This window comes from Myxocyprinus asiaticus, chromosome 49 (genome assembly GCF_019703515.2).
Source record: "Myxocyprinus asiaticus isolate MX2 ecotype Aquarium Trade chromosome 49, UBuf_Myxa_2, whole genome shotgun sequence".
Taxonomy (NCBI): Eukaryota; Metazoa; Chordata; class Actinopteri; order Cypriniformes; family Catostomidae; genus Myxocyprinus; species Myxocyprinus asiaticus.
Genome location: NC_059392.1, coordinates 2,038,916 through 2,066,348, shown reverse-complemented (window position 1 = coordinate 2,066,348; position 27,433 = coordinate 2,038,916). Strand labels below are relative to the sequence as shown.

The window sequence follows — 27,433 nt, the reverse complement described above, 5'->3', positions numbered from 1 at the left end:
TTTCTAAATGTAATCAAAGAACATCATAAACATAAGTGTAAATATTTTTCTTAAATGTGCTGTTTAATGCTCTTGAGAGATGTTTATAGCTTATTTGACTGTGAATTTACAACATTAACAGATAGCAAAATCAAAGTAATGCAAGAATTTTCATTTGCAAAACAAACATAAAGCAAGCGATTACTTGACTAAGAAAGTATCGACAACTGATAATCAAAACAGTATGGAATTAATAGTGTAATTTCATTACAATTGGCACTGCTTTTCTTGTACTGTGTTATAAATAATCACAGTATTATTGTATCATGAGCTAGATTTCAATATATAATATCGCCAGTTCCCTGTTGATTTCCACCCCATTTTATCAGAATAGTTATTAGATTGTAGCGCTAATTCCATGCATCATCTTTTCCAGGTGCTAGATGGTGGTTGTAAAGGCTCTACGTAATGCTGAACAGACTTGTCCTGGGTCAGAATGAGTATCAAAGATGGCGATGGGATGACTAGCCAAGATGGAAAGGCCTACGAACTTCAGATATACCCCCGACTCTCTCTGGAGACGGCATCATGTTGCATACTCAAAGTCACCAAGGAGGCCACAGCCGCGAGCGTCATTCAGGATGCGGCAGCAAACCTCGGTCTGGACACCTGCAAATGCTACGTCCTGGCCGAGGTGAAAGAGTGCGGCGGGGAGGAATGGGTCCTGGAATCTACTGACCTTCCAGTGCACCGGGTTCTTCTTTGGCCACGTAAAGCCCAGGAACAGCATTCTCGGAAAGAAGGATTTTACTTTCTCTTGCAGGAACGCAATCGTGATGGTTCCATCCGTTATGTGCACCTGCCTGCTGTGGCAAACGAACAGGATTCCAAGCAACTGGTTGCTCGCGGTTTCCTCCCTCCACAGCAGGAGGACTTTGAAGACCTCTGCAATCTTCCAGACCTCAACGAGGACAGCATCTTGGCGAACCTTCGCAATCGCTTTCAAAAGAAGAAGATATACACATATGCTGGAAGTATTCTTGTTGCCATCAACCCGTTTAAATTTTTACCCATTTATAACCCGAAATACGTCAAAATGTATGAGAACCACCAGTTGGGCAAGCTGGAGCCCCACATTTTTGCCATTGCTGATGTAGCTTACTATGCCATGCTGCGTAAACATATCAACCAGTGTATTGTTATCTCAGGAGAAAGTGGATCGGGCAAAACGCAAAGCACTAACTTCCTTATTCACTGCTTGACGGCTCTGAGCCAAAAGGGCTACGCCAGCGGCGTGGAAAGAACCATCTTAGGTGCTGGACCAGTTCTGGAGGTAAGATCAAATCAAAATCAAATCCCTTTATTGTCACTCAACCATGTACACAAGTGCAACAGTGGGTGAAATTCTTGGATGCAGTTCCAAGCAACATAGCAGTCATGACAGTGATGAGACATATACCAAATTACAATAAACATCAGATTTACACAACACAAATTACATATCTAATATACACATAATTACACACAACACAGTATACAAATAATCATATACAATGTACAGTATACAGTACACTAAATATAGAATACACAGTATACAATAAAAAATAGTATATATAAAATATACAGTAGTTTGTATTGTACTGTATTGACATTCAGGCTGTCGGTTGATAGTCAGTTGCCAGTGTGTTGTTAAGAGAGAATATAATTATGACAGTCCAGTGTGAGATTAATAAAGTCCAGTGCTGATGTATATTGATCGTGGGAGATCAAGAGTTCAAAAGTCTGATTGATTGCTTGGGGGAAGAAGCTGTCATGTAGTCGGCTGGTGCGGGTCCTGATGCTGCGATACCGCCTGCCTGATGGTAGCAGTGAGAACAGCCCATGGCTCGGGTGGCTGGAGTCTCTGATCCTCCAAGCTTTTTTCACACACCGCCTGGTATATATGTCCTGGAGGGAGGGAAGCTCACCTCTGATGATGTGTCTGGCAGTTCGCACCACCCTTTGCAGGGCTTTGCGGTTGTGGGCGTTGCTATTGCCGTACCAGGCGGAGATGCAGCCAGTCAGGATGCTCTCTACAGTGCAGGTGTAGAACCGTGTGAGGATGTGGCGGTTCATTCCAAACTTCCTCAGCCGTCTCAGGAAGAAGAGGCGCTGATGAGCCTTCTTCACAATGGCCTCAGTGTGGACGGACCATGTGAGTTCCTAGGACACCGAGGAACTTGAAGCTGCTGACTCTCTCCACTGGTGCTCCATTGATGGTGATGGGACTGTGTTCCCTGTCTTTTCTCCTGAAGTCCACCACAAGCTCCTTGGTCTTGCTGACGTTGAGGGAGAGGTTGTGCTCCTGATTATTAACACCTTGATGTGAAGTGGTTTAGGCTGCAGTGTTTAGAATTTGGGGTCAGTGCAGATTCATTAAAGGACTTACTGGGACATGGGATATGCAAAGAGATTTCTGTGTCTGACAGAGCTAACCTCCTCAGAGCATTTTACACTGGGCACATGCTGAGCTTGCATAAAAGACTTGAGTTTTGAAGCCTTTTACATGTTGTTTATCAGTATGTTTTAGTGTTTTAATTGGAAGGGTAAAGCAAACGTCAATTGATGCAGTTTGCAGTTGTCAACCTTAGTGACAACAACAATGGCATGTCAGTTGTCAATGCAGGGTTTTACATATAGAGCACCTATGCATTATTTTCTTGCATAGCATCAAACCCTTTGGAGACTTGCTTCTAAAGAATAGCTTTGGAATTGTATGTTCTGTAAATTCACTCTACTTTGAACAATGCCTTGTAACAACCATAATCATAACTTGCCCTCAGGTCTCACAGTCTTAACTGTAAATTGCAGCTTTGTAGATAAGATATTTACAGAGAGCTTTCCCACAAGCCTGTGCTTGACACGCAGGGCCACAACATGCTAAACCTTCATAGCTCATGTTGCAATACCAACTACATCTGCATCTAGAGGTTTTATTTTGGGGGTTCATGTCTGATGCAGCTTTTGGTTGTCACTTGCTTTAAAGTTATCGCTTGTTGCCATAAACCTGTTAAACCGCAGTCTGTTATCTTGCAAAATATCAGCAGACGCCCACATCTTAACCTGATCACAGGGTGGTTATAGCAATGTTTAGATTATATCCCTTGTGCTGCAGAAGCTATCATTACTCTCTAGTACATCTGGTGCACTTGGTGAGTTGGGGCGAGGGGGTACGGTTAGGATGAGAATTGGGGCGAAGGGTTATGTTTAGGATGAGAGTTGGCGAAGGGGTATTGTTAGGATGAGAGTTGGGTCAATGGGGTATGGTTAGGATGAGAGTTGGGCTGAAGGGTTTTGGTTAGAATGGAAGGTAGGGGAAGGGGTATGGTTAGGATGAGATTTGGGGCGAAGGAGTATGGTTAGGATGAGAGTTGGGGCAAAGGAGTATGGTTAGGATGAGAGTTGGGGCAAAGGAGTATGGTTAGGATGAGAGTTGGCGAAGGGGTATTGTTAGGATGAGAGTTGGGGCAAAGGGGTGCGGTTAGGATGGGACTTGGGGCAAAGGGGTGCGGTTAGGATGGGAGTTGGGGCAAAGGGGTGCGGTTAGGATGGGAGTTGAGTAAGGGGTGCGGTTAGGATGGGAGTTGGGGCGAAGGGGTACGGTTAGGATGGGAGTTGGGGCGAAGGGGTACGGTTAGGATGAGAGTTGGCGAAGGGGTGCGGTTAGGATGGGAGTTGGGGCGAAGGGGTGCGGTTAGGATGGGAGTTGGGACGAAGGGGTGCGGTTAGGATGGGGGGAAGGGGTACGTTTATGATGGGAGTTTGGGAGAAGGGGTACGGTTTAGGATAGCAATTGGTGTAGAGGACAGGGTTTTTCCAGCATTTAATATTTTTCGGTGGCAGCCCAAGCTAAATTCCGGGCCGCCAAAACAAAATTAATAATATTCATCTTGTGTTCAGCAGTTTATACGAGCTAAATATGCTTCTCATCTGAGACACATGTTTTTGCAGTGCGACTGAAGCCTTGTTTACATGCATGTGTGCTCAAATTGGCGCGATCATAGTAGAACATGGGGCTGGGCGATATGGCTTCAGAATTTGTATCTCGATATTTTTCAGCAAATTGATGATATTCTATATGTATCTCGATAATTATGTTTTTGCTCTGAAATAGTATAAAAGTGTTGTTTTTTTTAATCAGAGGAACCATCATTTTATCTAAACAGCTATAGAGACTAATGTTTTGGAATTGCTTGAATGCTTAAACCGGCAGTACTTCACAATGCAGGTGAACTACGTTAAAAACATGAGATCATGAGCCCCGCCGCCCCCACACGTGCACACAGATTACAGCGTCGCAGGTTCATTCTGAAGCGCACACAGTCCATGTTTATCTGTCTTTAATCGCAGCCTTTGGCAGTTAAATAATCACATATGATCATATCTCCATTTTGATGTTATTTTGATTAATTATTCAGCCCTGAAGGATCGTGAAATACTACTGTCTACTGATGCACTCTATGAAACTTTATTGCCAAATAAAAGGCTCATTAAAATCATCGTGATATTGTTGAATTTTACATCGTTAGTGAAATCGTCGCGATTATGTCGTGGGTATTCGATGTATCGCCCAGCCTTAGTAGAACACTTTACTGAGTTGGGACTGTGCTTGTGAAAATGTTTGTTTCCTACTCCATAAAAGATATTGTTTTCCTTTCATCAGGCTCCAAATAATTTAAAGAATCTTTAGGAGTATCTAAAGGCAAACACGGCCAGAACATATATTAGACAGCAGGAAAACTTTGTCTATAATTTGTCGATACTTCTTGGAGGTCTAGACTTTAAACTCCTTTATGTACTTGCCCTTATATTTACATTGCAATGCCATAAGCATAGGTAAGACCAAGGATGGCTCCTCATTTTTGTGGTTAGGTCAATGTAGCAATTCTTTCTAAAAAAAAAAAACTAATGATAAAAATAAGTTGTTAATTCAATTTAGTTTAGTCTGATTTCACATAGCACCTTAAAGTAAAAAATTCTCCATTATATTCAAAAGTTTCCATGTACTTAGATGGTGAAAAAGAAACTCATCCAATGAAAACATGTATCGCAATTATGTTATATATTAATACAATGCAATTATGTAATAAACCAACTTCGAGCATATGGATAAACATTAACGTCATTCACCATCGAAAACTGTTTTTTATCCAGGAAAAACTCTGGAGTACTGTTAGGTTGGGAGTTGGGGTGACTGTGGTTTATTTGTCCAGCTCTTTTTTTTTTTATTATTTATTTATTTTATTTGTAGTGATAGACCAGATCTATTAAACGGAATTGGTTAAAAGTACCAAAAAGAATTAGTAATTGATAACTTGTTACTAGTTGACTGGTTAACAGAAAATACTTGGAGTGGAGTGTCAGTTTCAAGATCTACTGATAGCATTATCAAAATGTTGCAAATTTTTTGGCTATCATTAAATAGCATTTTATAAAGTATATGGGACATTGGCCACCCTGCACTATGGATATCGATATCTAATACTTGAAATTTGACTTTGAGTTGGTCCTGTGACAGTGTATGATACACAAAATATATTATTAAGAATGGAAATTCATGTTCTGTCTGTTTTAGGCGTAATTCAGGCTTTTGAAACTGGTTAGCCATTTTCTCCAAGCTAGCAGTCTTGGTATTGCTATTAGTAGGATGTTGCATTGCAGTTTCATGATTAATCTTTCAGCCAAATCTTTTTGCATCCAGCTCACTGCTTCTGACACTCACACCTCTACCAATTTTTACTTCACACCTTTCATGTACACATGATGTAATGAGAAAATTCTCAGCCTTATTTCTTATCTTAAACTCCTTTAAAGGACAAAGTTCGCTGTTAGAGCAAGTAGTAAACAAAACGTCTTGAAAGATGGCAGGTTTTCTTGACGCCTCTCTCTGTGTTTGTGGTTTTTAAAAACTAGAAGTAATTTCCCTGCAGTCAGCAAAGTCATTGTCCCTTGGCCGACGCATTTTCAGGCTTCATCACAAAATATTCATGCTTTGTGTTTGTGGTGAGAGAATCAGTCTGTGAAACTGGTCAATTGAACTTTGAGAGCAGAACTTAAGATTCCATCCAGACGTTTTCAATGATAGTAGTCAGATCTTGTAGAAGTTTCTCTTCCTTATATGGTCTTATGAAGTTAGTTTGTGTCATCTGTCTTCCAAGACTATCAGTTGGTGCTGATTTGTTAAAAAGGGCATTATATTCTGTTTGTTGTTAGTGTCTGGTGTCTTGCATTACAGATAATTGTTCCAGGTCAATGCAAAGTTTCTGCTTCTTGTGCAAGACTTAAATGTACTAGACGGGGCTAGAGGTAATGCTTCACGATATGACACACATTGTGATATATATTAGTCATGATTCAATATCACCAATCTAAATTGTGCCAAATGTGCGAGAGAATATGAATATGCGTAATCAATTCAATCTATCACATTTTTGTTTCCGAGTTTGTGCTTATTTAGACAAGATTAATGAAATGCAGTGGATATTTTCTCTGATTTCTTTCTACCAAAGTGCAAATCGTGGAAACCAGGTGGAACAGTTCATCTGTTGTAAGTCTAGTGAATCCTCCTTTGTCACTTACTGAAGAGCCTCACCCAATAGCAAATAGATTTATTGTCCACGTTTTGCTTTAAACTAGTTGCAGTAAAACCTGGAAAGTGACTCAGAATGTAAACTGTAATTTTATCCTCCTTTCTTTCTAAAGCGTCTCAGGAGCTGCACATGTTATTGTCTTTGTTTCAACTTGTATACGTATTTGATGTAAACAGAACGATACTCGGAATCGATTGTCGTTGACTGACACGTCAGACCGGTTTTCAGTTATTTTCTCTTCTTTTCAACTAAGCAACACATTTTCGTAATCCCCTCCTACAGCTGGATTGCTGGTGTGGAGCAAATGCATATTTGACCTTTGTGTCAACACTGGCTTACTAAATACTAGAAAATGTTCCAGACAGACTATATAAATCAGTATGAATCTACGGTAATGGGTTTTTTTTTTTTTTTTTTTTAAAGTGCTGTTTGACCCATTTGTGTAGTATGTATTTCTTGAAATGCCCTACAGGAGAATAGTTTTGTATCTCTCATGCCAAAAATGGTTTTCCTGGCTGTGGATGTCTGAGTGGCTTTGAAGGCATTACATCATTGGGTATGAGAAAACAAACCCTGCACAACTACTTGGATTTTAGTACTTTTAGTGAGCAATTTGGACCTATTCATAGGAAACTTTTTTTTATAGCAATAAACATCAAATAAACACCTAAATAGGCAACATTTATATTAAAAAACAAAATGAGTAACAGGGTTGCTGGTAACATGGTTGCATATTTAGCCTTAATTAAGCTATCAGTATGGACTAGTTAGTTTGGGATCAGATGTTGGTTTAGTTGGTTATTAAGTCAAATTGATTAACATATTTCCCATAAATTAATGAAAAGTAATATATTTTTTCTTACAATAACTTTGGTTGTAGGGTTGAATGGTAGAGCTTTAGGCCACACTAATACATTTTAGCTTGAAAATGCCGATTTTTCGCTACGTTTTGGCCAGCGAAAACTGAGCTTTTCGAAAACGCTCTCTCAAGTGGATAAATTTGCAATGGCGACTTTGTGTTGTTTTGTGGATGTAAAACAGAGATATCTAAAATAAGGGTGTTAAGGTTTTAATTTCTCACGGTTTAAGGGTCATGGTTTCGGTACGGTTCGGTATTTGCTTTGTTAAAATATATATATATATATATCTATATTACTGCCAAATCCATTTGGTAATCACTTCAACAGGTTTGCCCCTAAATAACAATCATTGTTTTACAACAGTAATCATAGTTTAACCATTGCATTTGTAGTAAAATCATAGTAACCACAATATAAACATGGTTACTGTCATGGTTACAATATATAGTAAAATCATGGTTACTATATGTAACTAAAGTATTACTGTTATAAACCCATGGTTAATTGAATCAAAACCATGATTTCTGCTCCGAAAACCATGGTGACAGCAGTCATGGTTACTACAATATTACTATAGTAAAACCATGGTTCAATTTTGTCAGGGTCCTTAACTAAAAAAAATAATATTTTTCTCTAATTGCTAAATCAACATTTTAGCTTAATACCTGCATTAATACGCTACATGCTTCAACGTAAAGTGCACTTCAAATTCATCTCAACATATATTCAATATTCGGAAGCTGTACATCACTAGAATGCATATGAAAAGGGATTCATTTGTGGAAATCCCACATGAACACCCCAAGCGCTTTAGTTATAGTTTCATGTCTGTCCGAATTAGCACTGAGTGCCTGCTTAAAAATGGAAGGGAGTGTGTGCAGTTTCAGCTCACCTGCGGCTCTTTCCCTGGGTGATGTCGGCGTAAATTATTAATCATGTATCAGAACAGTGATGTCATCAAGTTGACCTACGTGAGACCCAGGTGGAGCGTATCCATTCAGGTGCATTAGCGGAGGTTGTAGCTGTGCCAACGCTGTAACTGTGTCTGTTTGACGCTTTGATTTCTTGACCAAAACTTGTGCTCCAGATGCGTCATTAAACGTGAGGTGAACCGACCGCGGTGCCAATGCTTCCCGAACCATAGGTGGCGAATGGTAAGGTTCGTTTTTTTTACCGAGGACCGTTACACCCCTAATCTAAAAACGATGACGTATTTCGTGTATGTGATCCATTCAACCCAAAACGATCAAGATGGTGGCCCATCTTGATTGTTGTTGTGCCTGCTATGTAATTTGATTGAGTTGTTAAAGATAAATGTTACTTTGTACAACCTTCACATTGCATTCCTTCAAAGGCGACAGGAAGTTTACTCGGAATTATTGTCCGTCCATGGAACGGCGATTTTCCGCATGCGCAGTAAAGGGATTTAACAGTTTTCATGCGTTTCAGTGTGGATGAGCAACTTTTGGGAAAACACTTGAAAATGGCAGTGTGGACGGAGAGCTTTTCGAAAATGAAAACGCCATTTTCATATGTATCCAAATTAACGTAGATGTAGCCTTAAAGTCAATACCGCAGTCTTGGGTATCGCAGTTTTAAAGGAATAATCTGTATTCAATACAAGTTAAGATAAATCAACAGAATTTGTGGCGTAATCTTGATTACCACAAAAATGAGTTTTGACTCATCCCTCCTTTACTTTAAAAAAAATTTAAAAATCGAGGTTACAGTGAGAAACCTACAATGGAAGTGAACGAGCCACAGCTAAATAGTAACTTTTTGGTCATTAAAATTATTTAATTAATTGTACGCTGTGTCTTTAACTACTATGTACTTAAGCATTAAATATGCACTTAAAAATATATTATGCACATAGGTGTTGTTGCATTGTACTGACGTTTATAGTAACTGCATTTAATTACATCTGTAGTTACACTGTTAACCTTACCCCTAACCCTACTCCTAAACCTAGCCATACCTTAACCTCAGTTGCAGCAAATGTGAATCTTGTGAGAACTTTGCAGAACTATATGTAATTACATAATACATGCATTGTATTGTATGTATTTTAATGCTAGTACATAGTAGTTAGAGACACCTAATATAAAGTGTGACCACTTTTCTTAATGTAATATCAGTTTAACAGATTATGAAAAGTATGACACACTTGTATGATTTTAATTGGTGGATACGGTCAAGACCTCTAAGGTTGGACAGGCTAGAATCACAGTTTAAAGGGAAGGCACACACATGCTACTTTTCAAGCTAGATTAATTTTATGTTGGATCAAAATGTATCTAATAGTTCAAAGAATAAGGGATTTGTCACGGGACACCAAAGTGTATATTTTTTTTTTCAATCCTCTATCTTGTTCCGAACTGCTCTGCAAACACCTGCTTTGTTTTTCGTATATCGCTGAGCAACTGCATGTGGCTTTCGGTCACACGTAATGCTCACATATGAACACTCAAAGGTAATTCATCTGCTGCTCACAGACAGGAACTTCCCTCTGACTGATCTGTCCAACAGGAAGCAGAATTTTTTTGCAACAGGAAGTGGTAGCGGTAAAGGCTTCGCTCCCCATTGGCCGATCTGTGCGCAGGGTGCTGATATTCGACATATTGTTCCTCAGGAAGTTCACAGCTGTAATGGCTATTTTATGGCCATTGTTTATCTCTTGGCTTTGTGTTTGCCTTATGTGTTGGATTTTGGGCTATGAGGTAGACCAAGCTATTTTTGGTGGAGCAAGATTATATGACATGCAGAATGTCAAAAATAAGGTTTGCTTCTCAGACATTGCCACCGACGTCCGTTGATTGTGATGGTGAGCCTTATATGTGCATACACAATCCACATTTTCTTGAGAAAATTAAACAATCAAGTTGTTAAGATTTTTATTGTAAGCTAATGAATTGATGCCTGTTTTTGCATGAAGAGCACTTGTTTTTGTTAATACTACTACTGTATCAACAATCTCAATTTGTACTCTTACGCACTGTAACCCGATTATCTAAACAGCAAACAATTAAAGAGTCTTCCCTTTGTGTTATTACTGAAGACATCTCGGTTGAAGAAGTCACGTTGTTCACTTGAGATGCCGAGATTGTCTTGGCCTGGTATTTAGACGTGATTGTTCCAAGGCCAGATATAAAAGAAGCGGCTATATTTAAAAGTCATGTGAATATCTCATAGTGTTATGTGTGAGTAATAGGATTCTACTGGCCTTTTCATTAAACCTCACTCAGAAAAGGGTCTTTGTGTATTTGAGACACTGTATGGATGACTTTGGTTTCATTGGCCGTTAAACCAGTTAAGTGAATGTGTAGTTTAGACGACATTTTATGGATGGAAATAATTTGCAGACTTACCTGTCTTCTATGTTATGTGCAAGTTTTTCAGTTTTAAAATACTTTCTCGTATTCCAGCTTGGGGCTGGGCGATATGGCCAAAAATCTTATCACAATATTCTTTCATATTGTTCGAAATCGATATTTATCACGATATACATTCACATTTACACATTGCACATTTTTGTATTTATTTCAAAGTTGGTGGAAGAAAAGAAGAAAAAATACATTTTAAACAGTCAAAATAGTCTCTACAGAACTGCACTGGGGGTCCAGAGACAGCCAAAGCAGTGGGGTCTGAGGGATCTTTTACCAAAATATTAAAATATTTTAGTGCATTTGAAAATGATCATCTGTTCATTTTGAAGCGTAATGACAGCAGTCCAGTATTTGTTTGAATATTTTTACATTAAAATGAAATATTTTTAAATTTCTTTAGATTCAGATACCCAAGTAAGGGGGCATAGAAGCCCTTGTGACTGTGGAATGATGCTGTATGTTTATTATTATTATTATTAAAGGCTCGTAACATGCTGATTAATAATGCTAAATTTAGAAGGGAAAAACGTTATGGTCTAAAAAGCGCTTTGGAACCATGCTAACTTATGCGGCGCCTCACGTCTACACACGTGGGGGAAAAGAGGCAATGCGTGCGGAGTGGGACAGGGCATAAATTATGTGTGTTTAGTGCTAGAGAAAAATATTCAAAACTACAGCGCAGAAAGATCAGCTGGTGTACACAGCACTGTTGTTTTATCGCGCTTTTCACTAGACTCGTGAAGTCTCGCAGTACGGATGGAATCAATCCGGTGTCCGACGTAGCCTAATCATTAGCAAGGCAGCTAACATTAGCAAGTTCATCCAATCTGACCCTACGTTTCCACTGGCGTTTTTGTGAGCGAAGCTGAGAGAGCATTTTCAATTCATTCCTACGGAAGCTGAGCGCCACGCCCGCAAGGTGGATTGCAGGATTGACAGCGGTGCGGAGCAAGCGCTTTCCTAGCGTTGTGAGCGTATTTCTTCCGCACCAGTGGAAACGCAGCCTGAGAAAGCCGAACTGCTTGCGTTTTTAGCAACACACACTAAATATAGAAAATTCTTCTAAAGCTTATCAACGATATCGTGGATTTTTTTTTATCGCGATTAAATATCGAGATCGTTTTATCTCCCAGCACTATCCAGCTTAACATGCAGAGACAACTAAAAGCGATTGTTAGGTTGAATCCCTTTAAAAGTGTGAACACTTACATTTGTGCTGTTAAAACCAGCCTCATATGGCAACATTCGTTCAACCAATGGCGTGACTTTGGGAAAGAACTATGTTTGGTTGAGCAATGGAAGACAGGGAGTGTTCAAAAATCTTGTTTAAGAGTTGTCAAGAATTTTTGCATTCGTTTGGTGGTGCTAGTGGTGCAGAAATTACGTAATTCACCTCTAAATATTGCAATACCGACAAGCGTTACAATCTAAATTTGTAACATTTAGAGTTAATTCAAAACTTTTCCCTGATAGCGCTCATACTTCACCCGGATGTCTATTTGATTTGTGTGTTTACATCTGGAAGATGTATGTTTTACATTGTTTGCTCATCTGCAATACGTCTATAAGACGTTTTCTCTTGGATAAGGCTACGTCCACATTAATCCAGATACATCTGAAAACGGCATTTTCATTTTCGAAACGCTCTCTGTCCACACTTTTCAGGAGTTTTCCAAAAGTTGTTCGTCTACACTAAAACATATGAAAACGCTTAAATCCCTTTACTGTGCATGCGGAAAATCGCCATTCCATGTACGGACTAAAACGCAATTGTCCTCGTGTTTTGTAGCCGGACAGCAATTCCGAATAAACTTTGCGTCGCCTTTGAAGGAATGCAATGTGAAGGTTGTCCAAAGTAACATTTATCTTTAATAATGCTCTCAAAGTGATAACGCCGCCATCTTGATTGTTTTGGTCGTCACGTGACAACAAATACGTCATAGTTTTCAGATATCACTGTCTTCCCCGTCCACACTACAACACGAAGACGGCATTTTCAAATTTATCCACTGTCTTAGTGGGGACGTAAGGCCAAAACGTAGAGAAAAACATGCGTTTTCAAACTAAAACGTATTAGTGTGGACGTGGCCTAAGACATTCAGCAGATGTCTTTGAGACGTTTATCAGATGTTAATTAGAATACAATGCTTTCTTGATTAAACGCTCTTAAATAGACATCTCGGAAATGTATGTGTGCTGTCTTGATTGAACTTCCCACTGTTCTACTCAGCAGGCCGTTTTCGAATCAGCATTGTTGACTCAGGAGAGTCTTTGAGGCACCGATCTCTTACAACATTAGTCACTCTATGGCATTTAAAACATTGCAGAAATGAAGTTCTGCTTATAAATGGTTTGAAATCTTTCTTAGACCACAGACTGTACCATGAAAGAACGGTTTACATGCTGAAGATGGGCATATAAAGACAATCCCTGAAATTACTGGGATCTGACATTTTTCGAAGACAGTAGTTAGCTAAATGGCAAGTCAGCCATTAACCTTAAATGGATTTTATTGTTGTCAAAGTTTAGTAGCATTTCTATACAGAATTAGAGCTTGTGGTTTGGTCGTAGAAATCTATAGGGAGCTGTCTGCAAAATAACAACAAAAATAAGAACTAATCTAGACAAGTTGATTTAACAAAGTTCCCTCCGTGTCTCTCTCTCTCTCATGTTTTCTCCCCTACCCCTACTTATTTTGTAGGATTTAGCATGTGAACTGTTGCGACATTCAGACAGGGAGATTCTCTACTTGGCCCTCTTTATGCCTAGCAGTCAAACAATTTCCTCATACCCGTTGATTCTCACAACAACCAATCACAAAGGGTTTTAAAAGACAAGTTTGGATCTGAATTGAATTTTGCACATTCTGAATTGTGACTATGCTCTGTAGCTTGTGCATGTCTCACACTGTTGGGCTTACTTGACATGAATAATAAATGTCATAATTAACGCTTATGTCAAAAAAATAAAAATGTATTTCACTTCTCTTTTTTGCTGTGAATCTTATGATTTGAGTTTGTGTTTTGGTGAATTAATGAGGTCATATCCCAGAAACTATTTTAAAGTCAGATAAAAAAAGACACTGAGGGGTGAATTCACTAAACAGTTGCACCTCTTTTACGTATGGTATTTCCTGCGTCTTAACCAATGCAGTCAGTGCTAAAATGGCACTGCATCTTGAGTATTTAACCCTTGTGCTGTGTTTGTTTTGTGCTAACACATTTTGTGTTCCCGGTCAAAAATGACCGGCCCACTAAGATTGTTTATAAATCTCTCATATTGTATATATTATCCCAAGATATTGAATTAGGTCTTTTTATCAACTTTTAGTAATTATGACAGGTTTTGTACTCCTTTTTTGAACATATTTAAAAAAAAATCTATATATTTTTATTGATAGAAGGATTCATTGAACTGAGCTCATACTGGGCTAGTGGGGGGCACTCCCTGCAGGAAGAAAAAAAAAATATATATATATATATATATATATATATATATATATATATATATATATATATATTATTTTTTTTATTTAATTATTTATTTATTATTTTAAAGCTTCTGGACTTTATAATGCATATAGCTGATCCTACCAATTCTTAAATAATGCTTTTTAATTGGCTGACAAATAAGAACTGTTTCGTTCTCATCATTTGCATATTTGTTATCACAAAAATGATATTCAGAGTTGGTAAAACCATAAAATATGAGAGAGTCATGTGTTATATATCGTTGGAAAGGTCTCAATTTGTAGAATGCAATGAGCAAATTTGTTTCACTCAGAGGCCAAACTGCAGTGAGTTTTAGTGTATTAAATTCCCACCGACACACATAAATATAATAAACAGGATTTTTTGGTGATTACTTCCTGAAACATACATATAACATAGACAATAACATATTGTAACTTACAGCAGATTATTCCGATTCAAACGAGCCCAAACACAACATAATAAGATGAGTAGATTTTGAAATATTCCTCAAAGACTGTATATGGAAAGACAATGCACAAAAGGGCGCTCAACACACATTGTGTGTGTGTTTGTTTGTGTGTGTGTGTGTGTGTGTGTGTGTGTGTGTGTGTGGTATGTGCACATGACCGAGGACTTGCAAACACTTATCATATATGTGCTCATCTAAATTATTGGGATACTCCTGAACACTTAATATTTCTAATCCATTCATTTCCAATGGCCGGTCATTTTTGACCGGGAACACAACAAGTGTAACAAAGTGAAATAAAACTAAATCAAATTTAAGAAAATTGTCCAAATTTGTTTGTGTGTTTTCAGATACCATATGTAAAAAAAAAAAAAAAAAAAGTAGAGGAATTTTATTAAAAATGGATTAAGTAAAAAAAAAACAATGGTGAGAAAAAAAACATAAGGGTTAAATTACGCCATTGTCATTATTGTCTGTGCAAACATGCCTCCTTTCTATGTAAATTAGGGTTATTATAGATTGCGCTTCATTCACAAAAAAATGTCTGGTGCAAAAATGACACTTTAATGTCGTTTCAAACCTTACGCTGTTAATTTTTTCTGTGGAACATGAAAAGAGATCCAAACGCGACACGAGAACCAGTAGTTTTTTTTGAGCCGATAACGTTAATCCTGGTGCAGCGTGTTAACATTGATCTTCTTTGATAAACTTTTAATTTCGGTTAGTTCCTGATAAAGGATATTGAATGGCTTTAAAAGACTTTAACTGTTGCGCACGAGTCGTACGAACGACTTTTATGTTTCATTTTTGAAGCTTGACTGACGTGCTCACTATAAACTGTTGTTGTATAGAAGAAAGCTGCATGAGGATTCTTCAAAATGTCTCATTTTGTGGTGGAAGGAAAAAATACCAGCATACAGAACTTTTGTTGAAATTTCATTCTGTGCTTTTCGAAGCGGGTCAAAGGTTCACAGCAGGGAATCTTAATTAGGTTAGCGCCCCTCCCCCTCTCAATCTGCTCCGCTGAAACGACTGGTGTCTGGCACAATGCCTCCCTCTTTACAATGCACAGAGCCGACTTTCCCTATGGCAGGGCTTTTGTTGCCTGAGCTCGACAAACAGTATCCACATTCAGGGTTCGGGGCTGCCCTGTGCCCCCTGGTTGAGGTTGGCATTAGCCTGCGGAGGTTTCCACACCAAAGCCCCATTAATCACAGGGGGTCGGTGTCATGGGCTGAGCCATTTGTATGCAGATGAGCTCTTGCTGCAGATGACTGCTGCTGGAGGTGTGAATCTATAGAGGAGGATGTGCTGATCACACTTGTGTTTTTGTAATATGATTTCACATGTGATAACTGTAATCCCACTCATTCAGGTGTTTTTTCATACATTTAATATGTTGTTTGGTTTCAGTGCACTGGAATTATGTGCATTTAAAACTGCATAAACAATGTTAACCTGCAGACTTTTTTAAATCAATACAAACACAATTTTAATAACCTTATTTTAAATTAATACATTTTAGTAATTTAAATGTAATACTAATATTTGTATGTATAATATATTAACAAGCTAATATATATTTTTACTATGTAAAACAAAATAATAAAACAAAGAGAAAAGGCAATTTATGCATTATTTAAATATGCATAAGCTAATAAGCATATTTAACTATGCAAAAAAATGCATGAACATGCACCTTGCATAAAAGAAACAACAAAACATTATTTATAACTTGTGAAATATATAGAAACAACAGTCTATATATATATATATATATATATATATATATATATATATATATATAGACTGTATATAATTAACTTATTTAATGTAAAAGTTAAAAACTTAATTATTTAATTACTTAACTACATACAATTATTTAATATTATTTATAAATGTTATTTTATGAAATTGGGTATTTTTACTCTTGACAGGCATTTGGCAACGCAAAGACCGCCCACAACAACAACTCCAGCCGTTTCGGAAAGTTCATCCAGGTGAATTATCTGGACAGTGGAGTCGTACGAGGGTGAGTGTATACACATTTTAGTTTCCTTTCATTTATGGTCCAACAAGTGTCACATTTGTACAGATCTTGCAAGTGACCCTTGTCTTTGCTTTGAACATTCATCAGTGTCTGTAGCTCTGCCGCAGTCACTCTGGTAACTGCATACGTCCCACTTCAGTCATATGTATCGTTTCCTCTGACAGACGCTGTATAAACAGAAGTCAGGATGAATACAAGTGATGGATTATATCAATGTAGAACAACATGCATTGTTTTTAAGCTGTGGTTTATAGTATGTCATGGGCAGCTGACTCAGTTTTCAGTCTAAAATCTAAAATCCCCATATTTTGTTTGCAACCACTTTTTTGGCTGCTTTCCTCTCACATGATCAGTGTAATATTTACTTAAGCTTTTAGCAAACGGGTTCCCTCCAAGTTCAGCCCTGACACAGGAAAGAAATATGATAACATTCACACTAAATCATTACATTATAACTTTAAGATTGTGAGTCTCATGAAAACATGTCCAGATCATATTTCACCACAAAAATAAAACTAATGTTATTTGTTCTAGCAGTGTGGCATTATTTTTATAACTGTTAAGTAAATTTTTCCCTAATGCGTCCGGAAGTTTTTTGTAATTCTCTGTGTTCTTTATGGTTATTCTGTGATTATTACTCTAAAATTAAGTTGGTGTTTTTTTTGGAGTTGCATTGTGCCATTATTTTCATGCAAAAATGATCATTAACGTTATGTGAAAATATCTCATCCTGCAATGTGTCTGGACGTTATTTATTTTCAAATATTTTCTTACTGTAAGATTACGATTTTTTTGTGGCAATGTGACAGTTCAGTTCATTTTCCTTAAATTATCATTACCGTAATGTAAAAAATGGTATTACTGTAACCCAGTGGGACGTTTTACTTTTAAGGTTTTTTTTGTTTGTTTTGATATTCTTAACCTCCTGAGACTCCCGCGTGACTGCTGTGTGCATTTTCCATTTCCCTTTTGATTTGTAACTAGTAGCACCTAATAAACAAGAAGAAAAATCCCTAAAGTTTCCCTAAAAATGTATGTCCTCATATGTGGACAGCGGGACTAAGTTGTGACATGTTAAAAAACACCAAGCTATAGAAAGTCATAGAATTTTTTTTCTTCGAATTATGATGTTTCCAGGAGTGTTGGTTATTCATGTTTTGACATTACATCAGACATTAGCATAATTAATTCTAATTCAAAGTAATGTCCAGCATCATCCAATCACTGCTAACCATGTTAAAATAAAATGATACATTATAAATTCTGAATCTAGGGGGCCTGGGTAGCTCAGCGAGTATTGACGCTGACTATCACCCCTGGAGTCACGAGTTTGAATCCAGGGCGTGCTGAGTGACTCAGGTATCCTAAGCAACCAAATAGACCCAGTTGCTAGGGAGGGTAGAGTCACATGGGGTAACCTCCTCGTGGTCATGATTAGTGGTTCTCGCTCTCAATGGGGCATGTGTGAAGTTGTGCGTGGATCGTGGAGAGTAGCATGAGCCTCCACATGCTGTGAGTCTCCACGGTGTCATGCACAACGAGTCACGTGATAAGATGCGCGGATTGACGGTCTCAGAGGCGGAGACAACTGATTATCATTGTCACATGTCTGTCAAACATGTTGAGTGATCCAAACATCATCTGCAGCCTGAAACTGAACTTTTGATCAGATTTTAGGAGTGAATGCACTTAACTGCATAGAGAGCTATAGGATGTTCCCTTGCTCCCTATTTAGTGAATGACTTAACCTCCAGTGTGCTGTCTGTCTGCACTGGTCTCAGAACAGTTTGAAATGCACCTTATTTTCATCCTAACTCCATATAAAGCCTCTGAAAGCAACATTTTTCAGCTTTTGGATGCATCCATTTATTCTCAGTGTGATAATGCACAGTAAATATAGGAATGCATTTACTGATGTTAATGAATAGAACCGTATTGCACAGAGATGATAAAATAAAATATAACAAAATGTATATTAAAATGAAGCGAAATGTGATAATGTTGAAAGTTATTCAAAATAACTAACATGTTTTTTCAACTTATGAGGAAAAAATGTCCCAATATACATGTATGTGGACATTATGTTTATCAGCGCGCTGATGCGTGTAAAATGAACAGATTTTTTTAAAGCGACATTTCAAACAAATCTAGAGATGCTACTCTTTACATGTCACAAGTTTTTGGTTGCAATTAAAAAACTTATGATTGCACTCTTTTTGACTCCGTGCCCGTAGAAGCACTTTACGGAAATCGACGGGATGCTGTCAGTTTATCGGTGTCGGTGCGCTAGCAGTTTATCCCTTAAATGACAGTCTAGAGTGTTGTGAATAGTATTTAGTTGGTTTAAATTAATTTAAATTATGCGTTACGTATAGCAAAGTCAAAATACAACGTCCACGCATGTGGACGGATGCGGGGTCACACGAGGTTAATGGTAATTCTTACTGTAATATTATATTTTTTTTACATTTAAATCAGCGTGAATTAGTGGCACATTAAAGTGCAACATACAGTATACTGCAATAATGTATAAATAGTTTTGCTATTTAAATACAATTTTAAAACAAATGACAATTTATTCGCATTTGCATTACGGCAATAAATCATTTGCTCAATTCTCATGAAAACAATCCCAAAAATCATTAAATGGACACTAGACTCTTGCTAATGGTCTCGATGTTAAGACTTCGATGGTGTCATTTCGTTTTTTTTTTTATTTGTGGATTTTTCCCCTTTTTCTCCCAATTTGGAATGCCCAATTCCCAATGTGCTTTTAAGTTCTCGTGGTTGCGTAGTGACTCGCCTCAATCCGGGTGGCGGAGGACGAATCCCAGTTGCCTCCACGTCTGAGACCATCAAACCGCGCATCTTATCACGCTTGTTGAGCACGTTGCCATGGAGACATAGCACGTGTGGAGGCTTCACGCCATCCACCGCGGCATCTATGCTCAACTCACCATGCACCCCACCGAGAACGAACCACATTATAGCGACCACGAGGTGGTTACCCCATGTGACTCTACCCTCCCTAGCAACCGGGCCAATTTGGTTGCTTAGGAGACCTGGCTGGAGTCACTCAGCACGCCCTGGTATTCGAACTAGCAAGCTAGCGAACTCCAGGGGTGGTAGCCAGCGTCTTTTACCACTGAGATACCCAGGCCCCCATTTCATTATGTTTTCTAAGCTCAGTGCAGGTTATTAGATTTGCTCTTTAAAAGTGTTTAGCTGCTATTTTCAAGTAAAAAAAACCATACTGAAGGGCTGTTTACAAAGCCACTTCAATTGTTGACAATATTCCTGCAATTAGAGTATTGCATCCGATACACAGAGAAACAGCTGCCTAGCATTGCGAGCCACTGCCTTCTTGACGCTCTTTGTCATACTGAGAGTATAGAGAGCATTGTTGAGGCCATCTGTCTCGAATGACCCTTTGATTGACATTTGAGCTCTTTGGAGTTCAGAGTTATGACAAAGAGCTCCCAGTGTCTGACGCTTTCACGCTTCTATCTCATCTTTCAGAGCTGTGGTGGAGAAATATCTCTTGGAGAAGTCTCGCTTGGTAGCCAGAGAGAAGAACGAGAGGTAAACGCTTGAGAAAGTGGCTCAATGAACTTGAAGACTCTGAAAAAGACAAGATTTTAATTAGGCAAAAAAGAACAAAAAAGGATTATCAGTATCTATGTATCTATCAGTACATCTGTTTTACACACATAAACAGTTCTGCATCACTAACTTTACTATTATCAGCTCACTGTATGAGCTATTTAAGCTAATCTGATAGTAGAACTGGAAAAACAGATATGGGCACCTCTGTAATGCACTTAATACAAGCAGCTATACGAGTCAGTTCACATACGCAAACAATAGCCTGACTGGCCTTTCCTTCTCGTGCAGGAACTATCATGTGTTTTATTACCTGCTGGTGGGCGTGTCAGAAGAGGAGCGGAGAGAATTCAAACTCCTGCAGCCTGAACAATACTTCTACCTCAAGCAGGTGAACACCTCAGTCTTCTGAAAGTCCTCGATTGTTCCAGAAATAACGAATACTATTTTCCTTATCATTAGTGGTGCTTTCTAAAGCAGCCATCATAATTTCCTTAGCAACTGAATAGCAACATCCTGTCTCCCACCCACAACATTAGCATTGTAGTGGCAAGTTCTTCAAGGGCAAGCAACACTACAAATGCACTTTGATTTTTGATCACTCGCATTCAGTTCAAGATAAAACGTTTTTAAGAGAAAAAAGTGACGCCAAAAATGTTGATGTAGACATGGCGCTTATTAATATATTTTTGCCATTTCTTAAAAAAGCATGTAAATTGCAATGGTTTTCACATTTTTTTTTTAATCTCTGCTTGCAGCAAAACTTTACAATAGAAGATGCGGACGACTTACGGCACGACTTTGAGCGACTGCAGCAGGCCATGGAGATGGTCGGCTTCCTACCAGCCACCAAGAGACAGTTAGTAGATTTTTTTTGAACAACGTTCCCATGTTATGTTCAAAAGGAGTAAATTAAGTCTCTGAGATGTTACATTTGTTGTTGTGTTTCTTGTAGGATATTCTCTGTCCTGTCAGCCATCTTGTATCTGGGTAACGTGACATACAGTCAGAAGTCAACAGGCAGAGAAGAAGGTCTGGACGTGGGACCTCCAGAGGTTCTTTCCACCCTTTCAGACCTTCTAAAGGTAAATACGGTCATAAGTGGTGGGGGTATGACCAAAATCTTATATCACGCTACGAACATGCTCTGAATAACGTAAATCAGTCCTGCTCACTGATAAACTTGCATATATATCTCCCACGGTTATAGCAAAATCTCTACCAATTGACATATTTCTAATGTTGCACAATGTGGTCCAGGGCTATTGTTCGTGTTTTGATCATATGTTGTGACTTGTGCATCTTACCATCTTTGTTTTCTCTCAGGTTAAAGAGGAGATGTTGGTGGAAGCTCTCACCAAGAGGAAAACGGTGACCGTCAACGACAAACTCATTCTACCCTACAGTCACAGTGAGGTAAGCACATCCGTTTTGATTCGCCGCTCGCTCTACAGGTTTTATCGAAACTTTCAGATTTCTTGTGGCTAACTCGCTGGCTTTTCCTTTAGGCGATCACGGCACGAGACTCCATGGCGAAGTCGCTCTACAGTGCCCTGTTCGACTGGATCGTCCTGCGAATCAATCACGCATTGCTTAATAAGAAAGACATGGAGGAGTCTGTTTCGGTAAGACACGCTTTGCAGCACAGGGTTGAAGAAAAGATTTAGCAGCATGTTGTTTGTTTTTTTGAGCTGTCAACAAAACTATTTTAATATGAAAACTGTACATATGCTGCTCAAATCATGTAGGAATGATCTTCTTTACCAAATGAGCGCACATGAACAACACCACAATGGCGTAATTACCATTGTGAATTTTTATTTTAACTACTCACTTAGAAGGTTAATAGGGCGATAGGCTTGTGCAACAAAACTTCTTTTTAACATTATTCTCTGTAGCAATGCAAAAAAACTCATAGTGTACATAATGTACTTTTCGTTTTGTTGCATTAGCAAAAAAAAAAACAGATTTTTTCGGAAATCGAAAAAGAGAGACCGAATTACGAAATTGGTCAAAATGTCCTTTTTTCCTTCTGATCAAAATTACTTGAAGGATTGTTCAAGGACTTATTATGGTCATGAATTTCTCTGCATTATTTCAGTGTTTGTCTATTGGTGTGCTTGATATCTTCGGCTTCGAAGACTTCGAAACCAACAGCTTTGAGCAGTTCTGCATCAACTATGCTAACGAGCAGCTTCAGTATTACTTTAACCAGCACATCTTTAAACTTGAACAGGTTAGTGGGCTCTTCAAAAATCTTCCTAAACTCTCTTCCTGTGGTCATTTGAATGATTTATGGTCCATTTGATCTGTAGGAGGAGTATCAGCTAGAAGGCATCACCTGGCACAACATCGACTACACCGATAATGTCGGGTGTATTCACCTGGTCAGCAAGAAACCCACTGGACTCCTCTATTTACTTGATGAGGAGAGCAAGTAAGACCACTTTCAGCACAACCTCACTTCATTTACCTTACAGTAAATTTGTCATTTGTGTTTACATATTCTTTTTCTTTGGAGTTTTCCTCACGCCACTGATAAAACCTTGCTGGCGAAGTTCAAACAGCAACATCAACAGAACTCTTACTTTGTGGCTACTCCAGTGATGGAACCAGCCTTCGTTATCCGCCACTTCGCTGGGAAGGTCAAGTACCAGATTAAGGTAACAGCACTCGCACAACAGCGCTAAAATTATTTTTACAGTTTTGTTTTGATGACACATAAATGGCACACTCAGCTTCAAGGGCCAAAATGTTGCTTGTAAACATATAGGACTTCCGTGAGAAGAACACGGATCACATGCGGCCGGATATCGTGGCCTTATTGCGCAGCAGTGACCGAGCATACATCCGGCAGTTGATCGGAATGGATCCTGTGGCGATGTTTCGTTGGGGAATTCTTCGTGCCTCCATCCGCGCCCTGGCCGCCTTCAACGAAGCCGGACGCCGCTGGGCAGCCAAGACTGCGGGTAAGCCATGGAGCGTTTTTTAAGGATCTTTCAAGATTAGCTTGATTAGTCCAAAACTTTGGATTTTTAGGGTCTAATTCTAAATCAGCAGGTGTTATTTATAGCACTCATGTGAGGAAGCTGCCCATTGACGCAAACGGTCATATTTAGAAGTATTTTAAGATGATTAAATTAAGAAGGGATATAAAAACAAGTGAATAACCATTTTTGCCAGAAGTCCTGGGTAGAGTTAAAGCTGGGCAAATCTCTTTATATTTTTCTCTTATTAGTATTTGCGTAAATGTGTAAGTCTCCCCCCCCCCCCGCCCCCAATCAGAGGAACCAACATATCTAAACTGCCATTGTTTGAAAGAGATTCAAAATGGTGAACAAAATGCAAGAAATAATCGATAAAAAAGAATCAGTTCATGTTTTCTACACCGTTTTCTCTAAATAAACCAACTAGTTGCCAACTCTTGCATTGTTTTGCTACTGAAGTTTGTCTTAACGCTGGGTGGATTGTGTCGTAGCATGTCGAAATAAAGCTTTCACCACTGTGTTATCGATGTAAATGTATGTACAGGTGTGGTGAGACCAAATTCCAGAGTACCACTCGGGGAGCTGCAGAGAGCAAATGTGCCCATTGAGAGGATGTACCGGTAAGATCTTAACACAGACTGCTCTAAATAGTGGAGAGAAAGAGAGAAGGAAGTGTTGTGAGGAACTCGATCCTTTGCTGTCCTTTCGTTGCCTTTGTGTAGCAGGTGATCATGTGACCACGCTCTCTCCACAACAGGCACATTGCAGGACGGTTCTTAATGTAATCGCAAACACTCAAGCCAATTATTCTGGCTTGAATTTTTACTAGGGCTGTCAATGTAACACGTTATTTCTGTGCAATCAATTATAAAAAGGGCAATAAAAATGTAACTCATTTACAGTAATCATGACCTGTACGTATATGCCGTAATAATGAATTTTATTAACATTGGAGTGATTTTTTGCTTGAAGTACCACCTAAATGCAAAGCACGTTTTTGCGAATTGCTATCGCAAGCAACGCACCTAGCCAATCCATGCTATACGAACTTGCATTTTTAATGCGTTTTTTACACGCTGGTTGGAGCACGAGAAAAAGTTGAACTACTTTTAACTTGCCACACTGTTTTGAAAACGTAGACAGACTGAGAAACTTGATTGCAAAATGTATGTTCATGTTCAGTGATAGTCTGTTGAATAATTTACTCGTCTTCCACAATAGTGTAATGTCTTCGAATTATGTTCGTTTGGGGTCAGCATGTGTTAATATATTGCAAATAAATTTGGTTAATCATATTATGTAATTCGATTGACATTTTTAATTGATTGACAGCCCTAGTTTTTACACACAACATAATATCACACAACATCTACTGCAGTTTGGTTATTGGACTCTGTTGGTCATGGTTGGCAAAGTTGCGTATTCCTGCAATGTCCCTATGCTTTTCCTCAGGTGTTTGTTAAAGGGATATTTTACCCAAAAACTTAAATTCTGTCATTTACTTGTTTAACTGAATGTTAGCATAAGTCACCATTCACTATAATGTATATTTTCTCCATATAATGGTAAGGCGTGAAGGGTAACTGAGACTGAACATTCTGCCTAACATTTCCTTTTGTCATACGGCAAAACCATGAGGTTGAGTAAATGATAAACAACATTTTAGTTTTTGGGTGAACTATTCCTTTTAAGGGTTTCCCTCAGTTTCTGGTCTGTGATCAGTTTCACCAAAGATGAACAATATGGTCAATGAAGCTGGTCATAGATGAGCATCTGCTGGTGGCGTTCGCCCTCAAGTGACTGTGTGTGTGTGTGGTGTTTATTCTCTACAGCCATGCTCCTATTCTTGATTTCTCCTTTGATCACTCAGAGGAGCGCCCTCTAGAGGCTTTTGAGGACATCTTTGCTAGTTATGAGAGTAAGAAGTAAGTGGACTTGAGCGGAACATTGAGGTCAGGCAGGGAAAGCTTGGCAGCTCGGGGAGGCTGGATTTCTGGTATTCTGAGCAAACTCAAATACCACATTCAAACGTTCACAAAATCCAGAAGCTAGCAGTGGGAGCTATTCTTTCTTTATGCGATCAAAGGGAAAGCCAGAGATGGCATTAACCTGTTTTGGGACCTTTTGAGGTTTATTAAGTCTAAGTGCTTCTGAGTGAGAAGGAGAATATAAAGTGTACTTTAAAGACCCTTTAAAGGTCTTTCCCTTCCTGATTTAAGGAAGCAATATTAGCCTTGCGTACCCAGCCTCCACTGAGAGTCCAACTTGTTTGACCTCCTGTAGTTCTGAACTGGATGGTAAGTGAACCAGTGCATGAATTCAGGCCTTCACAGAGCGACATGTCCACCCCCGTTTAACACGCCGTCAGGTCCAAACCAGAGTAACGCCAGCATGAAGTTACCACTGAGTGCATGTGCACTGCACTCACACAATGACACAAGTGTACAAAGAGCATTTTAATTTGAAGTTTAAACAAATAGTTCACCCAGAAATTACATTTCGGAAAGTCATGTGATTTCAAACATGTAGGACTTCTACAACATAACACAAAAGGAGAACATTTTAATATTGTTTTATTTTCCGTGCTCTTGTCCATCCAATTACAATGAACAGGGACTGAAATTTTCAAGCTTGAAAAAAGGAACAAGGATCATAAAAGTGGTCCATACATCTGTGGCTCCAGAAGTCATTTCGGAAACCGACCAAAATTTCGTCCTGAGTTGAACTAGAGAACCGTGTCAGTCCAATTTGTGAAAAAATCTTTCAGACCTGTTTTTGGAACCGGATCAACCCATAAATTGGACATCGCTAGTTCTGTAAATGAATGGACAGGAGCATGGAAAACAATCTTTCAAATACTTTTTTGTAAAAAAAATAAAAATAAAAAAAGGCGTACAGATTTGGTACGCCATCAAGGTGAGTACATTTTAACAGAATTTCCATTTTTGGGTGAACTATCCTTTTACCCATCCCTTTCTTGTACACACAAGGTGGAGGGTGTTTGCGTTTCCCAAAGTCTAATAACAACATTTTGGTGTTGGGTTCCTGCCCTTTTCCTTCTCCACCCCTCTTACCCCACTTCCTCTGTTTCCCCCCCCTCACTCTCCCAAAATGCACCTCTACTCCGGGCTCAATCAGGGACATGCATGCCCAAATCATCAACTCCATTAAGGACTTGCAGCTGGATGGGGAAGATCCACGCAAGCTGCTGCAGTCCTGGGGTCGCCTGCGGTTCCCGCGCCATGCCCTCCAGTGAGTTTGAATGCCAACTTTCCGCTGGCCCAGAATCGATGTGTCCACCTCACCAACCCTTGATGCCTTGACATCAGTTGGCATCAAAACCAATGCTTGAGGCACTTTACTCAGCTTAGTTCAGAGAATGTTACCTTGGAAAAACATTCCCTGCTCCTGAACTTTTCCCAAATTTGGAGCATTACTTGTCGGCTAGCCATGATTTACTGCATTACCCCAACTGCCCTAACCCTGCTTTAATAAAACCCTTCTAACAAGTATGGCAATTATTTTTAGATGGCTCCCTGTAGCTTCTAGCAGTGCATGTTGAAGGAATGGCGAGTTTATGAGCTGAAAACAATGTGATCTTCATTAACGAGCTAGCTTGGAATGTTATCCACATACTAACATGAGCTGCATGAGCTTAATGGTTCCCGAGACCCACCAGTTTTTAATGTTTTATGAGGTGTGGAAAGCTGCAAAATCATTGCTTATATAGACTACAGACATCAAATCTACTTCAGTTACAAGACACGTCCTCTATAGTTGCCAGACTATATATATATATATATATATATATATATATATATATATATATATATATATATATATATATATATATATATACGTTCCTCCCTCTCTTGATGTTCCCATCTCCTCCGAATCCATTTTCGCCTCTACAGCATCTACACAGTTGAGTTTACACTGCGTCAGACAATGCTGTGAATCAAATCATTTCAAAGAGAATAGTGCGTTCAAGACCGTA

At 38.8% G+C, this 27,433-nt stretch overlaps 1 protein-coding gene across 13 annotated transcripts in view; it reads left to right on the top strand.

The window, feature by feature from the left end:
- LOC127438126 (unconventional myosin-IXb-like) overlaps window positions 1–27,433 on the top strand; it is a 57,177-nt gene that overhangs the window by 12,438 nt on the left and 17,306 nt on the right. For 10 of the 13 annotated variants that reach the window (XR_007896649.1, XM_051693423.1, XM_051693427.1 and 7 more), the window contains exons 2-16: window positions 416–1,312; window positions 16,734–16,828; window positions 20,366–20,428; window positions 20,741–20,840; window positions 21,208–21,308; window positions 21,405–21,534; window positions 21,776–21,865; window positions 21,958–22,074; window positions 22,551–22,685; window positions 22,765–22,886; window positions 22,971–23,112; window positions 23,223–23,418; window positions 23,981–24,056; window positions 25,269–25,361; window positions 26,575–26,688. Coding sequence is in view for 12 of the 13 variants with exons in the window: in XM_051693423.1 (XP_051549383.1) it covers window positions 476–1,312; window positions 16,734–16,828; window positions 20,366–20,428; window positions 20,741–20,840; window positions 21,208–21,308; window positions 21,405–21,534; window positions 21,776–21,865; window positions 21,958–22,074; window positions 22,551–22,685; window positions 22,765–22,886; window positions 22,971–23,112; window positions 23,223–23,418; window positions 23,981–24,056; window positions 25,269–25,361; window positions 26,575–26,688 (2,411 nt within the window). In the remaining variant the exon portion in view is untranslated. The remainder of the gene's footprint in view (window positions 1–415; window positions 1,313–16,733; window positions 16,829–20,365; window positions 20,429–20,740; window positions 20,841–21,207; window positions 21,309–21,404; window positions 21,535–21,775; window positions 21,866–21,957; window positions 22,075–22,550; window positions 22,686–22,764; window positions 22,887–22,970; window positions 23,113–23,222; window positions 23,419–23,980; window positions 24,057–25,268; window positions 25,362–26,574; window positions 26,689–27,433) is intronic. The other 3 variants (XM_051693424.1, XM_051693425.1, XM_051693428.1) reach the window with 3 other exon arrangements.